This window comes from Molossus molossus, unplaced genomic scaffold (assembly GCF_014108415.1).
Source record: "Molossus molossus isolate mMolMol1 unplaced genomic scaffold, mMolMol1.p scaffold_m16_p_2, whole genome shotgun sequence".
In the NCBI taxonomy this organism is placed as follows: Eukaryota; Metazoa; Chordata; class Mammalia; order Chiroptera; family Molossidae; genus Molossus; species Molossus molossus.
Window position 1 is genome coordinate 122,084,989 of NW_023425355.1, and position 15,483 is coordinate 122,100,471.

General features: G+C 39.3%; 1 protein-coding gene across 1 annotated transcript in view; it reads left to right on the forward strand.

Annotated features, from left to right (window-relative positions):
* DMD (dystrophin) overlaps positions 1-15,483 on the forward strand; it is a 2,326,146-nt gene that overhangs the window by 568,246 nt on the left and 1,742,417 nt on the right. The window contains exons 6-7 of the mRNA XM_036270045.1: positions 5,820-5,992; positions 14,132-14,250. Of these exons, the coding sequence (XP_036125938.1) occupies positions 5,820-5,992; positions 14,132-14,250 (292 nt within the window). The remainder of the gene's footprint in view (positions 1-5,819; positions 5,993-14,131; positions 14,251-15,483) is intronic.

Here is a 15,483-nt window from a genome sequence, read left to right on the forward strand (position 1 = left end):
TTTGCAGTCTTTCCTTGTCTGAGACCTCTCTGTTGTTTTATGTCCTTGAATCAGTATATATTTGTGACTGCAAGGACCTAGACGCTTCCCAGCCTCTGCCTCCTTATCCTATCTTTCTCTCCTATCACACTGACCCCTTCTCCTTTAAAATTTTTTTTCTTTATTGATTTTAGAGAGAGAGGAAGGGAGAGAGAGAGAGAGAGAATGAAACATCGATGAAGGAAAACACTGATTGGCCGCCTCCTGCATGCCCCCAACTGGGGATTTGGCCCACAACCTGGGCATGTGCCCTGACCAGGAATCGAACTGGTGACCTTTTGGTGCATGGGTCGATGCTCAACCACTGAGCCATATCAGCCGGGTCTGCCCTGTTCTCCTAAATCTACTAAATACACTTAAAAAAATTCCCCCTGCTCAATACTTCTCATTATAACCCAAATGAATCCTAAAAGATATTTTCACCAAGAGTACATATTTGCCTTTCTATTAAATAGTCAAAGAAGCCCTTGAATCTCCACCAAGATTAAAGGACGCTCTGGCTAACCTAATGTACTTTCCAGATTTATCAGATTAAGTATGGCATTAAAAGATGGAAAGATGTGAGTCTTTTCTTCCAGTGCCAGATACCATGTTATTAATAGTGCTGTGCTGTGGAGGCCTTCTCTTTGAACTTGTAAAAACTCAGAAATGCCAACCCTGTTTCCCCTGTCATTGTTTTTCCAGTTTCCACTTAAAACCGTTAGCCTGGAAAATCATGCCTATATTGAAGAGTAAGCGGCTTTGAACAGCATTGTGAAGTAGACAATATATGTTTGGCATCTTTTTCTTCCTTCCTTCCTTTTTTTTTTAAGCGTAAACCATCCTTTTAGGGCATTCAGCTCAGTTCTGGTAACCAGCTGGAGATGAAGACATCCTGCTAACAGTGTTGCGCTAGCAGAGGTCAGGCCTCCTCTTCACTGGCTAACTCAAAGGAAACAATTCCAGGGCTCCTTCACACTGAAATGTTTATATGATTTATTCTTGTTTTTGCACTGCTGAAAGCCTTTACTGCGAACTCCCGCCTACAGATACCTAGGGCCTTCTGTGAGAGACAGTTGTCGTTCTGGTCTTCTGCGGGCCTCTCACACACTATGACCCTTTCCTTGGAGAAGACTAGATCCCTCTTCACACTTACCCCTCTGTTGCAACTCCTTTTAGTCACAGGACAGATTCTGGGAAGCAGATTTTGAGACAATTAGGCAGGATGTTAATTGAGGCATGCCTTTGGGGCCAACGCCTGTAGAAGGGAAGTGACTGGAGTGAGAACAAGTGCCATGATACACACCCAACAACAGCCTTGTTCAACCCCATGGGGTATTTGGAGCTAGAATCAGCCTTTATTTTTATTTATTTATTCTTTTAGAGAGAGAGGAAAGGAAAGAGTTAGAAATATTGATGAGAGAGAACATCGACTGGCCACCTCCTGCACGCCCCCCACCGGGGATCGGGCCCACAACCTGGGCATGTGTCCTGACCCAGAATCGAACCAGCGACCTGTTGGTGCATGGGTCGACGCTCAGCCACTGAGCCACACCGGCCAGGCTAGAATCAGCCTTTAGAGTTGTCCTGAATGGTGCTGAAAAGGTTGAGTCTTTAGACCATTTCCTTTCATCAGTCACTAGATGTGGGCTGCCCTAGGAAGGCCGTGACCATAGGTGAGGAGACCCTTCAACTCAGGTAGGCCCTGAGGGGACTGACAGCTGAAGGCTGCCTGGTGACAGATGGAACAAAAAGCCCTTCTTTGAAGGAGAAGCTTGGTGGTGCCACTCCATACCCATCATACCTTCTTTGCCCACTTAACTCCTAGTTGCTTTTTGAAATCCCTGCTCAAAGACATTTTTTTTCCTTTTAAAAACAAATGTACAGCTGTACGTACACACACATTTGTTTAAATTGATTATTTCCCTCGTAGGGACAGTAAGGCCTGAGTCTGGGAAATATTTCCGCTGAAAGACTCACCTTAGGACCAGCCCAGTGTCTGACTGAAGGGTGATCCGTAATAAAGATTTCTTGGTAACTGTCTTTTACAAAGGAAAAAAAGACTGATTATTTCCTATTGCCCTTCATTTTTTTTTTCTTAGCAACATTTGCACCCAAGTAGAAGCAATACCAATGAGGCTGAAGCTGATAGGTGAATTAGTGACATAATGATGCTAAAGGAGTTTTGGATTGAATACTGGGTTGTCCTTTAACATTATGCGCATAAAGGGCAGTCTGGCCAAGCATTTCACAAATGAATCCCATTCATCATGGGAGGGCTGCCTGATCAGTGCAAATCCATCACCACCACTGAGCCAGGATCTGCTGATTCTGACCCAGGTTCAGCACAGGACAAAAAGTACACATCTGGCAATCGCTGTACATGGAGGTTGTGTACTTTATAACTTTAGAAAATGAGAAAAATTATATATATCTTTCATAACTATTTGACCTATTTTTTTTTCACTGAGTAACTGACTAAATAAGCAGGTCAGTAAGGAATTAAGAAAACTAGATCATACTCCCCTAACTAATTTAGCTATCAAGGCATGGTGACAGATATATGCAGATTTCACATCATTACCACATTTACAAAACATCATGTCAAATCCTTTTCTATTATTTAAAAGTTGGATTTAATAGTCTATCCTAAAATTTGCCTTGAATCTTTCATAAAAAGATGACCAACATTGGGATGTTAAAATATATTTTTTCCACAAGGGCATTTGTTAATGTCGACATGGATGAAGAAGCAAAGTAAAATGTCATATTTAGAATTTATAATAAATATCCATCATCTCATCAAGTGGTAGTGTTATAAAGACTTTAACCAAAAGGAAAGCCTTTGGTGGTAAAACCTAAACACATTGACTTATATACTTCCTTCAGGTGTATAATAAGGATCCTTACTATAGAAGTAGCCTAGTAATTATTCCAGTAATAGAATATGTAGACTGTTTCTTCTATAATGAGGGGTCACTGCATTCTTGGAACCTGGAAAAAAAATGTTTAGAATGGATTTCAGCATCAGATTCGTAAGAAGAATGAAACTGAAATACAACAACCTGCGGTATGGCATTTGCATTGCACAGAACCTTGAAGAAAATGTTCCGAAAAACAATAAAAAATACAAACAAGAGTTTGGCCTTTTCTTTCCTTCCTGGAGTCTGGGTTTCCACTTCCCTTGTGGTGGGAGGAGGCAGGGGGTGGCAGAGAGGAGGGGGAGAGGGAGCGAGGCCCGGCCTGAGGCCCTGAGGTCTCTGCCGCTGCTGCCACCATGCGGGTCCCAGATTTTGACGCACAGCCAGTTGGCTCCTCCGATCTGTGGGCTGTGCACCCCTGTCTGTGTGTCCTGTCCATCCCCCCCCAATCCTGGCACCAGTGACGTCGAGTCTGGCATTCATTTCCGTTGTTCTTTATCTGGCATTCTCAGTGGCCACCTTCCTCCCTGGTCCGCCCCCCCTTCCAATAGTTCCCGCCGGTCCTCTACTTCCTCCGTGCGGACGCCATGCTGCTGAAGGACATGTGCTGTAGCTGGTGTTGGCCCACGACGGACTTCCTGAGCTGTGCCACGGCAGTCCTCATCTACCTTGCCATCTCCATGGCATAAGTCCTCGGACTGGGCCTCCAAGGCAGCCGGGGTGGGGTGTTGGGGTTCTTTGCTGCCAACGTGCTTGCAATGGACGTCTGCCTGATTTTGAACAATGTGGCTGAATTCCTCTATCAAGGGGACCCTGCAGTCGAGACCCTATCTGACAAGCAGAAGGAGAGACTTAGGACTGGTGGGACCAGGCCACGCGGGATCTGAGCCCTGTGCTTTGCAGCCAGGTGGCCTCATGTTGGGAGGCCATGACTTCGCAGGGAGCACAGCTGCTATTGCCAAAGAAGCCAGCCCCCTCACAGCCCCGAGGTGATGTCCCGGAGCCCAACACATGCAACAGCGCCCCTTGGCCTGGCACTATCTCACCACTCTGCACGTGAGGGCATCTTGAATGTTCTGCACCATCTCTCCATGTCTCCCCTACAGACATTAAGCCTTTAACCTCGGCCAAAAACAAGCACCAGGGGACAAAGCAGACAGAGTCTGTGGGGTGGGGGAGTAAGACAAACCACTGCAGGGCCAACCTGTCAGACTCCAGTGGTTTTTTGTCTGCATTTGGTGTCTATGTATCTGCCAGGCACTTTGTTGAGAACGATCCTTCTAAGGCTCTTTTGTTCAGGGGACACCAGTCCCCTCTTCATTCTCAGGCAAGGAGAAAACTGACCTTTGCCCTCCCATTTAGGAGAGAGTGGGTCTCAGTGCCACTAACTGGCATCTCACACCCCTGGAGACTATGTCTTTGGTGACATGACTCTTCTGAGTCTAAGACTGTTGCATAGAAAATCTCATAGATGTGCTTACCAGGTGCAAAAGATCAAGGGTATGAGATAATGAAATAGTAGTGACAATGTCCAGGGTAGCTAGGCAGGTCCAGCCAAACTCTTTCTCTGGGGGCCCCCCAGCAGTTGAGAGGCCCTCCAGTTCAGGACACTGTGTTTCTAGACACCGGAGCAGGTCTCCTGACCACTTCCTGAGAGGTGAGATGTGCCTTCTGTTTTCACCTGAAGATCTATGCTGTGTATGTATTTTCAAAGGGATTTTGTAACTTTATTATTATTATTATTATTTTTATACAAAAGCAGCTTCTTAAATGGCATTTCCTGCCACCCAAGTGACCTGGTAAATGACCCAGAGTTCTGGACCCATGCCTTGGGCATTTAGTAACCTTTCTACTCTTTGTATGTGAATCTCTTATGCTGAAAAAGGCCGTAAGGGATTAAACCAGACTGACTACCACAAACAAATCACCACAAAACAAAAACCAAGGTGACATGGTCACAGTTTTTAGGGATAAATAATCTTTTCCTTTCTTTTGTTTTATTTGAAATAGGCAAAGTCATTTCTCCTTTTTTTTCCTACTTCAGTCAGTAAACATAATTTGCATTATGTAAAATATAGTATAAACCTAGGGGTTTTAATCTTACCATAGTTTGTCCTTTGATTCTTACAACCTTGTATGTGTAAAGAAACAGAGGTCTAAAATGGTTAAGTTGCCTAGTTAACATAATTAATTAATAGTAAAGCAAAATTTCAACCTAGGCTTTAAGAAAAGTAAGCCCAACCCTTGCCGGTGGCTCAGCAGTTGGAGCGTCGGCCTGCGAACCAGAGATCTGGTTCAGTTCTCGCTAAGGGCATGTACCTCAGTTGCAGTTTTTCCCTGAGCTAGGTTGGGGTCGTGTGGGTGGCAACCAGTCACAGATGTTTCTCTCCCTCTCTTCTCCCCTCTTTCCCTACTGCTCTATCTGAAGATAAATGCAAAAAAATGTCCTCGGGTGAGGAGTTAAAAAAAAAAAAAGTAAGCCCATTCTTTTCACCGCTGTGTTATTCTTCTTATCCTAAAACCACTAATATATCTTAAGTTCCTGGTCAACAAGAGTAATGTTTTGTACACTCTCTTCTCTAGCATATCCATTTAAAGTTATAAGATGATCAATTCTAAAAATACAAAACTAATTGTTTAATATGGATGAATCCAGAAGTGATATTAACCATATTCAACCAATGGTATATCACAGATACTGATCAATCATAAGAAACTCCTAATTAGAGTGGACTCAGCCCTGGTAGGATCTACTATTTCTTATTACTAATTGACCCTGAATTTCTTATTTATTACTGAAGATAAGGACTTTAAAATATAAGTTTGCGTGGTTCTTGTTCAAGGAATGCATTTTTTAATGAAAATTTCTTTCCACACTAGGTAAAAAATGTAATGAAAAATATCATGGCTGGATTGCAACAAACCAACAGTGAAAAGATTCTCCTGAGCTGGGTCCGACAATCAACTCGTAATTATCCACAGGTTAATGTCATTAACTTCACCACCAGCTGGTCTGATGGTCTGGCTTTGAATGCTCTCATCCACAGTCATAGGTAAGGAGACTGCAGAGACATTGAATAATTTTTATAAGTATTGGTTTAGAGACTGATTTTTTTCTCCAATGTGGTTCCAGATCATTTCACACTATGCAAGGTGTCATGTGTGTTGACCGTATTGATCTAACCATGCACTTGAATGCACGGAATAAGAATATTTATCCTGTTTTTTATGTGATCTGTCCTTTAGTTGTTGAAATATTAAATGACCAGAGCATGAATGTGGTTATGGTTGAGGAAGGGATCAACATATTTGAGATTGGGACTCTGCCAGAAAATCAAGGTTATTTTCTGACTTTGCTAAGAATGCAGTTGGTCTTTCTGTACAAATAATGTGTTAGTATGAGTTTAAACTATACAGCTAAAAAATGATTTCATATCTCATGCGAGTGGCTGTAGTAAAATTAATCACCATCATCAGATTAATAATTAGAAAAAGAAACATTTTGTTTGTCCCATATACACTTAGCAAATACCATAAGGTCCTGTATATCTTTTATATTTCAGGGTTAAAAGGGGCTCTAAGCAGCTTAGCAACCAAGGAAGGCAAAGAGCAGACCACAATTAATTGTATGTCTCAGTGCTCAGAATATCAAAAGAAACAATTGCTCTGGAACAGCAAAGCATTTGCTATACAAAGAGAGAGCGTTCTTCTGTGGGTGTTCATAAAACGAATGGAAGGAGACTTGACTTGGCTTGGGGTGGTGAACACAATACAATACACAGATGATGCATTTAGAAAAAATAATGATTCAATGTAATTTAGTGAACCAGCTGTCCTTATGTCTATTCTATACAATATTATATTTTCTAAGATAACAAAATACTTGTTTGCATTTTCTTATATAAAGAAGCTCAGTAAATGAATTAACAGTTCAAGAAAAAGCAAAACAACATGGTAAATACACATATAATGCATTCATATATGTTATACATAATATTGAATATTACATGTATTATCTATATAATGCATTTACTCTAAGAAATATATACTTTGGTTTTCCTGTTGTCTATCTCTTTACCCAGCCCAATCCCCACGGTCAGATACATTGCCTTATTAACTGTGTTTGAAATGCCACTGGACTGCACCTTCCCTGATACTCAGTGCAGCTCATCTTTTTTTTTCTCGACGAAGCTACCATTTTCCTATGCCAATCTTGCTTCCAGAAAAGTCCAGAATATAAATTTTCTTCATTGTAAAGCTCAATCCAAGAGCAAGGCTTTCTAAATAAGCCTCTTTGTAGGGGGTCTTGCTCCAGCTGGATTTAATTAACCCCATCCAGGCTGAATTTCCAGGTGAATGACTCAGCCTGATTTTCCAAAGGAGGCAGGCTCCCACTCAATGGTCATGTTAAGCAGTGGTAACACCTTGTTTTTCATAAATATAACACACACAAAAATAGTCCACAACTTCAGTAAAGCATTATGAGAAGGGTTAGAGACGTTCATTCAGCATTATAAGTCAGCTCTCATTTATGCAGCCACATGCTCCCAGTAAGGGCCTGAACATATTGATCTTGTACACATTTGCAGATGAATAGAAATAACTAGGATCAGGTCATGTGGTCCTTGTTTGCTCTTTAACATTTTCTTTTCAAGTGGAAGACTTCAATCCTGCAAGCATGTTCTCACACTACATTTGTTCATACTCTATTTCATGATTTCTGAATATGTTTGTAAGTGATACAGTAAACATACCCAGATTGCCCCGCTGGATCTGTCCCTGACCCACTTTTTCTCCGGCAAAATATCTTCATTTATATATTCTCCACTGTCATGTTGAATGAATTATCCAAGACTACCTTTTTATGCAAAACATAGATACTTTTCAAGAGGTTTCTCACAGTTGGTAATGCTCTTTCATGAATCATCTCCCTCATCTTTTTGTCTTTGACAGATGTTCATATTGTTTATCTAAGACAAAGTGGTTGAACTTTCTGTTCCAAGGTGATTGCCATTGGTATACTTAGGAATGTCATGAGGTGTCCTGATTTCAATAATCGAGTGACTAAGCTATATAGAACAAAGCACTTAATATAGAGCATTAGGGATTGACAGAGAGCCTTGCCAAAAGTTAGAATGTTTGTGGCTTTATATCTATTTAAGGCTATATTTTATCTTGATATGTAGGAAATTAAAAGTGTTACATTAAAACATAAAGTCCACTACAGCATTGTTAAAAGGAAGCCAGATTCTACTTTTGTGGGAAAAACCAAATGCTGATTGATTAGAAATATGTTCAAATTATGCAGATAAGTTGCTCTGAGTTAAAGTTGCAATAAAGATGTCTTCCTAATTGCTTATTTTAATTTCTTACCATGGAAGTAACACAGCACATGGTTATAAAAGTAAGTCAGACAACAACATGGATGGATCTAGAGGGTATTATGCTCAGTGAAATAAGTCAGACAGAGAAAGACAAATACCATATGATCTCACTTATATATGGAATCTGAAGAACAAGATAAACCAACCAACAAAATAGAAACAGACTCATAGATACAGAGAACAGACTGATTATGGTTGCCAGATGGGAAGGGGGTGGTTGGAGGGATGGGTAAAATGGTGAAGGGATTAAGAAGTACAAATTGGTAGTTACAAAATAGTCATGGGGATGTCAAATATAGCATAGGGAGTATAGTCAATACTGTAATAACCATGTATTATGCCAGCTGGGTGCTAGACTTATTGGGGGGGAATCACCTTTTAAAGAATTTATTGATTGGCCCTGGCCGGTTTGGCTCAGCGGTTAGAGCATCGGCCTGCGGTCCGGAGAGACCCGGGTTCGGTTCCCGCTAAGGGCACGTACTTCTGTTGCAGTTTGTCCCTGGCCCTGGTTGGTCGTGCGGTGGCAGCCACTCGATGTGTCCCTTCACGTCGATGTTTCTCTCTCTCTGTCTCTTCCTCTCTCTCCCTCCCACTCTATCTGTACAAAAAATGGAAAAATGTCCTCGGGTGAGGAAAAAAAAAAAAAAGAATTTATTGATTGATTTTTAGAGAGAGGAAGGGAGGGAGAGAGAGACTTTGCTTTGTTGTTTCACTTCTTTATGCACTCATTGGTTGATTTTTATATGTGCCCTGACAAGGATTGAACCTTGATGTATTAGGACAATGCCCTAACCAACTGAGCTATTCGGCCAGGGCTGGGGGATCACTTTTTAAATTCTATAAATGTCTTACCATTATGCTGTACAATCGAAGCTAATATAAAATAATATTGAATGTCAACCATAATTGAAAAATTAAAAATTGGAAAAAATAAAAGAACAATCCCATTAAATAAAATATGAATGCAAAAAAAAAAAAAAAAAAAGTAAATCAAATGGTAGAGAGAGGGGTAAAGGATAAAAACAAAAAAACAAAATGTGTCTTCATGACTCCAACCCCATCTCATCACATTCCACTTCCTAGAAGTAGTCACTGTCCCCAGCTTCTTTCATTCTTTCTGATGTCACAATTATGTATTTTTATTTCCTGATTAGTTGATTTCTGACAGTATATGGGCTTCCTCCTTAATATGAAGCTGTAAACCAATCGTAATTATAGACTGTAATAAAGAATAAAGAACAATTATTTGAGCAAAAGGAGCTCTAGTCCTGGAGAGACAGATTCAGGTAGGAACCTAACTTGTGTTCCATCTAGACAAAGGGGAGGCTGCCTTTTATGGTAAAAATTCCCACACAGGTTCTCAGTGTCCATTTTATGTAAATGAGTAATACAAATTGTGCAGTTCTGATAAGACAGGGCAGGCAGGTCTCAATCCTTTGGTAGAAAGACAAAACCAGGGTTTCCCTAAAGTTGTCAACTTATGACAAACTAAGCAGGTCATAGTGGGGAAACTGTGAATTCAGTCTGAGAAGCCCCTGTCAGTAAATGTGTGCTATAATCTTATTATTTATAAAATGTGGGCTCCCAGTTGACCATGGAGAGTCCATCTCAGCATATAAATTTCTTCTCGAGGTTCACATCAGATGAGTCTTCTTGGGGTCCAAAAAGTCCACAGGTATTATCTCTCATCCCTATCTCTTTCCTAATTTGATTACTATATTATACTATTTTCATTCTTATAATTGTTGCTGGTATTACTTAAAATGATAAAGGTGAACCTTTTTTTAAGTTTAGACAAAATATGTTGGCTACCTGATATGAAGAATGAGGAAATTATCACACTTAAACTTATTTCCTCCTCTCCACCTTCCATTTTGTTATTATCATTCTTGCATCAACAATATTTCTAACATTTATATATCTGTTCTGTAAGTATAGGTATTCTTGGCTTGAATCTATAAATTGAAAATGCATTGTTATTACTTTATAAATATAATTAACTACAGAACAAAATAATAGAAGTTAATTTAAAAAAAAAATTTATCCTCACCCAAGGATATTTTTCCATTGATGTTTAGGTATAGAGAGAGAGGGAGGGAGGAGGGAGAGAGACAGAGGCAAGAGAGACAAACATCGATGTGAGACACATTGATTGGTTGCCTCCTGCATGACCCTGAACCGGGCTAGGGATCGAACCTGCAACCAAGGTACTTGCCCTTAACCAGAAATCGAACCTGAGACTCTTTGGTCCATGAGCCAATGCTCCAGCCACTGAGCCAAATTGGCCAGGGCTAGAAGTTAATGTTTTTAAGCAATTATTATTTTGTGGGTACTCTTCTAAGTAAAATATCCCATCTATTTCTCATGACATAGATACAGTGATAAACCCCATTTTACAAATTGGAAAACTAAGACACAGAGAAGTTATATATTTACCTAAGTCTATTTGGCTAATATGTGGTAGAGCTAGGATTTGAATTTATGGAGGACTCCGCTTATCTACTAGTCTATGTTGTCTTGTTCAGTACATTGTTTTCCTCAAAAGATTGGTGATCCTTGATTACATGTCCTTATTTATAAGTTACGGTCTATGTTAGCATAGAAGGTATGTGACTTTCCTCTATAATTGGTTGGTTTTCCAATTTTTCATGCATTTGAAAATCAAAGTTATAAAATGTTAATTACTGATAAATTTTAAGGATTGAAAATAATTAATTAGAGTAATTTAATTCTAGAAGAGACCTCAAAGACCATTTTATACAATTTCTTCTATTTATTTAATTTATTGTTTTTTAGAGATGGGGGGGGTACAGAGAGAGAAGCATCGATTGGCTGCCTCCTGCATGCCCCCTACTGGGGATCAGGCCTGAAACCTGGGTATGTGCCCTGACTGGGAATCAAACCAGCAACCTTTTGGTGCACAGGATAAAGCCCAACCAACTGAGCCATACTGGCCAGGGATACAGTTCCTTCTTTTTAAAATGAAAACACTGAAGTTCAAATAGATTACATGATTTAGATAACTCCTTGTTCAGGTGATTAGTTAGTGGCCAAGGAAAAGGGAGAGGGGATGAAGAGAAAAGGGTTAGAATGCAGAAGCAGTTTTATTCTTTCCCATCATACTCATTTAACCTTGGTTACTCTACTGTAGGAGAGAAAACTAGTTTCCTGCACTCCCCCACCTGTGTTCTTTTTCACTCCCATTACTGAGAAATGAAAAAAAAAAAAAAAATGAAGGTGGGGCGGAAGTTGCATAGTGAAGTTCAAGTTTCCCCAGATGGTCTAGAATTTAATTTTGATTTCTTATAGTCTTCCCACTACTGGAGGCAGCTCCAAATTTATACATATTTTAGGTTCTAAAAGATTTGTTAACTGTTTTGCATAACTTGGAGTATTTAAGGGAGTGTAGATTTCCCAAGAAGTACACACAATTCTGGTGAGTTAATCAGGCTAGGAGCAATTAAAAAAAGAAAATGAGAGTCAAATGAGAAATAAAATTGGACCTTTCTTTTGAATTATGGTTTTTAGAAAATGAGAAGGAAGCCCATCCTTGTAACTTCTTCCCTTGTAGAATATGAGTTCTTAATCAGGAGTCTACAGGCAGACCCAAATATCCTAAAATTCTATGTAACTTCTATTTAAAGATATGGACAGGTATTTGTCTGGGTAGACATTTTATAGTGCTTATCAGATTCTCAAAGGTAACTGTGATCCTAAAAAGGTAAAGAACCATTTAACTAATGGTTTCTAATATTGTTGGGATAAAGTGCAATTTCTTAACAGCCAAGGCCTTTGCAGACTCATCCTGATTTCTCCTCCTAGCCATATTTCCCACCACTTAATACTAGAAATCTCCCAGTGAAGCCAAAACCTGTGAGATCTTGACTGACTGAGTACATTATGGATTTTTCTTCCCTAAGAACTTTGATTCTTTAATATCCACACAACTTAGAATTCATTTTCAAATACTTTTCTTAACTACAAACCCAAACTACCATTTAAAACTCTCTTAAGCTTTTTTTTTTTGAGATTGTTTCTTACTGTGCAGTGCACAGTCAGGTTTATTTGCTTCAACTTATAAGTTTACATTTTAGGTTATTTTATTTTTATTATTATTATTTTTTATTAATTAATTTTTGTTACAGATGTTTCTCCTTTTTCCCCCACTGATTCCCCCCTCCCCCTCCCTCCCTGCCCTTTCCCCAGATTGTTGTCCATGTCCACTGTTCATGCATACATGCATATAAGTTCTGTGGTTTATCTCTCCCCACCACCCCCCTCTTTAGGGGATTGTCAGTCTGTACCCCGCTTCCGCGTCTCTGGGACTACCCTATTCCTCAGACTGTTATGTTCATTATATTCCACAAATAAGTGAGATCATATGAAAACTCTCTTAAGCTTTAAAAAACATTCTTGACCTCTTCTGATGTTAAAAAGCCTCATATCTGATCTGTAGTTTTCACATTTAGAATTTATTTAACTTGTGATGTATGCATTTTTTCCTCATTATATACAAAACCCTTGTAAGAACTGCCTCTTACACTCAGTGTTTCTCTATTATCAAGTAAAACAATACTGATATAGTGTGTTCTCATCCATTTTCTGGTGTAGTCAATAAATATTTATTGAACTCCTACTATGTGTCAGGTTGGGTTTCTAGAAGTGAACAAAACTGGCAAAAAATAATATTCTGTATTCTACATTCCACTGGGGGAGACAGATAAAAGAAGATTAAAATGTATACAATGTTAAATAGTAGTAAGTGCTAATGAGAGGAAATGAGTGTATGTAAGTTTGATTTGGGAGTGAGCAATTTTAGGCAGGGGGAGAGCAGGGAAGGAGCCACCAATAATGTGACTTTGGAGTCAAGACCCAAAATATGTGGAGGAGTGAGCCATGTTGATTTCTGGGGGAAGAGAACTCCAGGCAGAAGGAACAGCAAATGTAGGAAACTAACCTGTTTGAGGAATATGAAGAGAGAGGCAAGAAAAAAAAAAATCAAGAATCGAATGGTGAACCAGACCATGTAGGGCCCTGTTAAATCAGTGACTATTAATCTCCAGTAGCAGAGATTTGAGAAGACTGTGATGAACCATTTTAGGAGACCACTCTGGCAGCTAAGAAGAGATTAACAGGGACAAGGGTGGGAGTTGAGGAGCAGTTAGAAAGCTATTGCAATAGTCCATGAAAAATAAAATGGTATTTGGGAATAAGATGATGGTAGCAGGATAATGAGGAGTGGTCACATTCTGGATATATTTCCAGCTAAGTGTTGTATGGGAGTGTAAGAGTCCTCAAAGTTCACTACACGGTTTCTTGTCTGAGCAAACTACACATTTGAACTTGTCATTGGTTGTTGAGATGGGGAGGACGTCAAGAGAAGTAGGCGGGTTTGGGGGAGTATAATGGGATGGACATGAGAAGCTCGGTTTTGGACCCTTGAGTCTTCTGATAACTTGAAATGGAGATCATGAATAAGCAGATGACTCCAGAGTCTGAAATTCAGGAAAGAAGTCTGGACTAGGTTTATATAATTGGAAGTTACCAGCAAATGGCTGGTATTCAAATCCATGAGCTTGGATTTGATTAACACATTTTTGTTTCTTGGATAAGGTAGAATAAATTCTGCTTTGTTTCCCTCAGGATTTTTCATTAAAATTGTGCCTTAAGTGAAAGACCTTACTGAGGGATAATGAAGAGTAACACTCTTAAGAACCGTGGGCATGGGTTGTCAATTAAAACCAGAATTGAAGTGAATTTTATGAAATGGTGTAAATTGATTTATATTTGTCTTTGTGTGTGTTTTAGGCCGGAATTGTTTGATTGGAATAGTGTTGTTTGCCAGCAGTCACCCTCACAGAGACTGGAACATGCATTCAATGTCGCCAAACTTCAGTTAGGCATAGAGAAACTACTGGATCCTGAAGGTTGGTACATTTCTGGACTACCACTGTTTTCAGTATAGTTGAATGTTTATCACTATAGACTTAACATTTCCACAAACTAAGTACAAAGTACAGTAGAAAATATGCATCACATGGTTTTCTATAGTCCAGATGTATGTAAAATGTTCTGTGTTCTTCCACTATATCATGAATTGTCATATGTGATTTTAGTTCTCAAAATACTGATATGTAAAGCTAAAGTAAAATGTTGGGGGAAAAAAATCAGTGCCTTTGGAATGTATATACCTTATGAATGGGGCATACTACATTTATAGTACGTTGACTCCAAATAATTTATAAAAAGTTAATGCTTTGCTTATTCTACCAAGAGATTTGATATACCAATGAGCAATAATTAATTAGCCACTCTTGCCAATTTCATTCATGTACTCCATAAAAGGCAACATGGTTTACTGTTTAAATCTATTCCTGGCTGCTTCTGTTATAATTTGTCACTCTGGGGGAAGTCCTCCATTGGATGGTTATAATTTCCTGCTTCTTTAGTTGACAGACAGCACTATATTTATATTTTTATTATATTCCGCTTAACTAAATTTCACCCTCATCTCTGGTGCTACATGGTCATACTCTCCAGATACAAGGATTAGAGGGATAATAATTCCCAACCTCTGCTTTTCTTCTGGCCTATGAGATACTTTTTGTTTGTTTGCCAAGCTCTTTCAAATTGCAGACTCTGTTCTTACTTTCTTGAGGCTTCCCCCACACTTTAAAACCAGAAGTTGAAGAAGCAGCGTGAGTGGGATTGATATCTGTGATGTGATCCAAGCTGATATTTGGGTAGAGTTACATAATTCACTGGTCTTCGGGGTATTGAATCAATCCTTGAATGGTGGTGAAAACCTCAGAAATAACTCAGAGAAAAGCCTTTCACCAGTGAATTTATTATCAGCTTGAATCAAATCCTGAGTCCTGCAGACCCAGAAACCTAATTACCTCCCCTTACTATAAGCAGATCCATATGGTGGGGTTGGGGGTGGAGAAGTTAACTTTAAAAGAGCTCAAAAAAAGATGATATATCAATCAAAATGGAAATGCAGTCATTTTGTGTGAGATATTTAACTATCCTAAGGACCAGAATACTCATATCTAACTGATCAATATGTTGCTCTTGGTAAGCACCTGTATCTGGGAAGGAAAATGGTAACAATGCAAATGTGTTTCTGAGGTTGGCATCAGATTAAATTCATTAGAAAT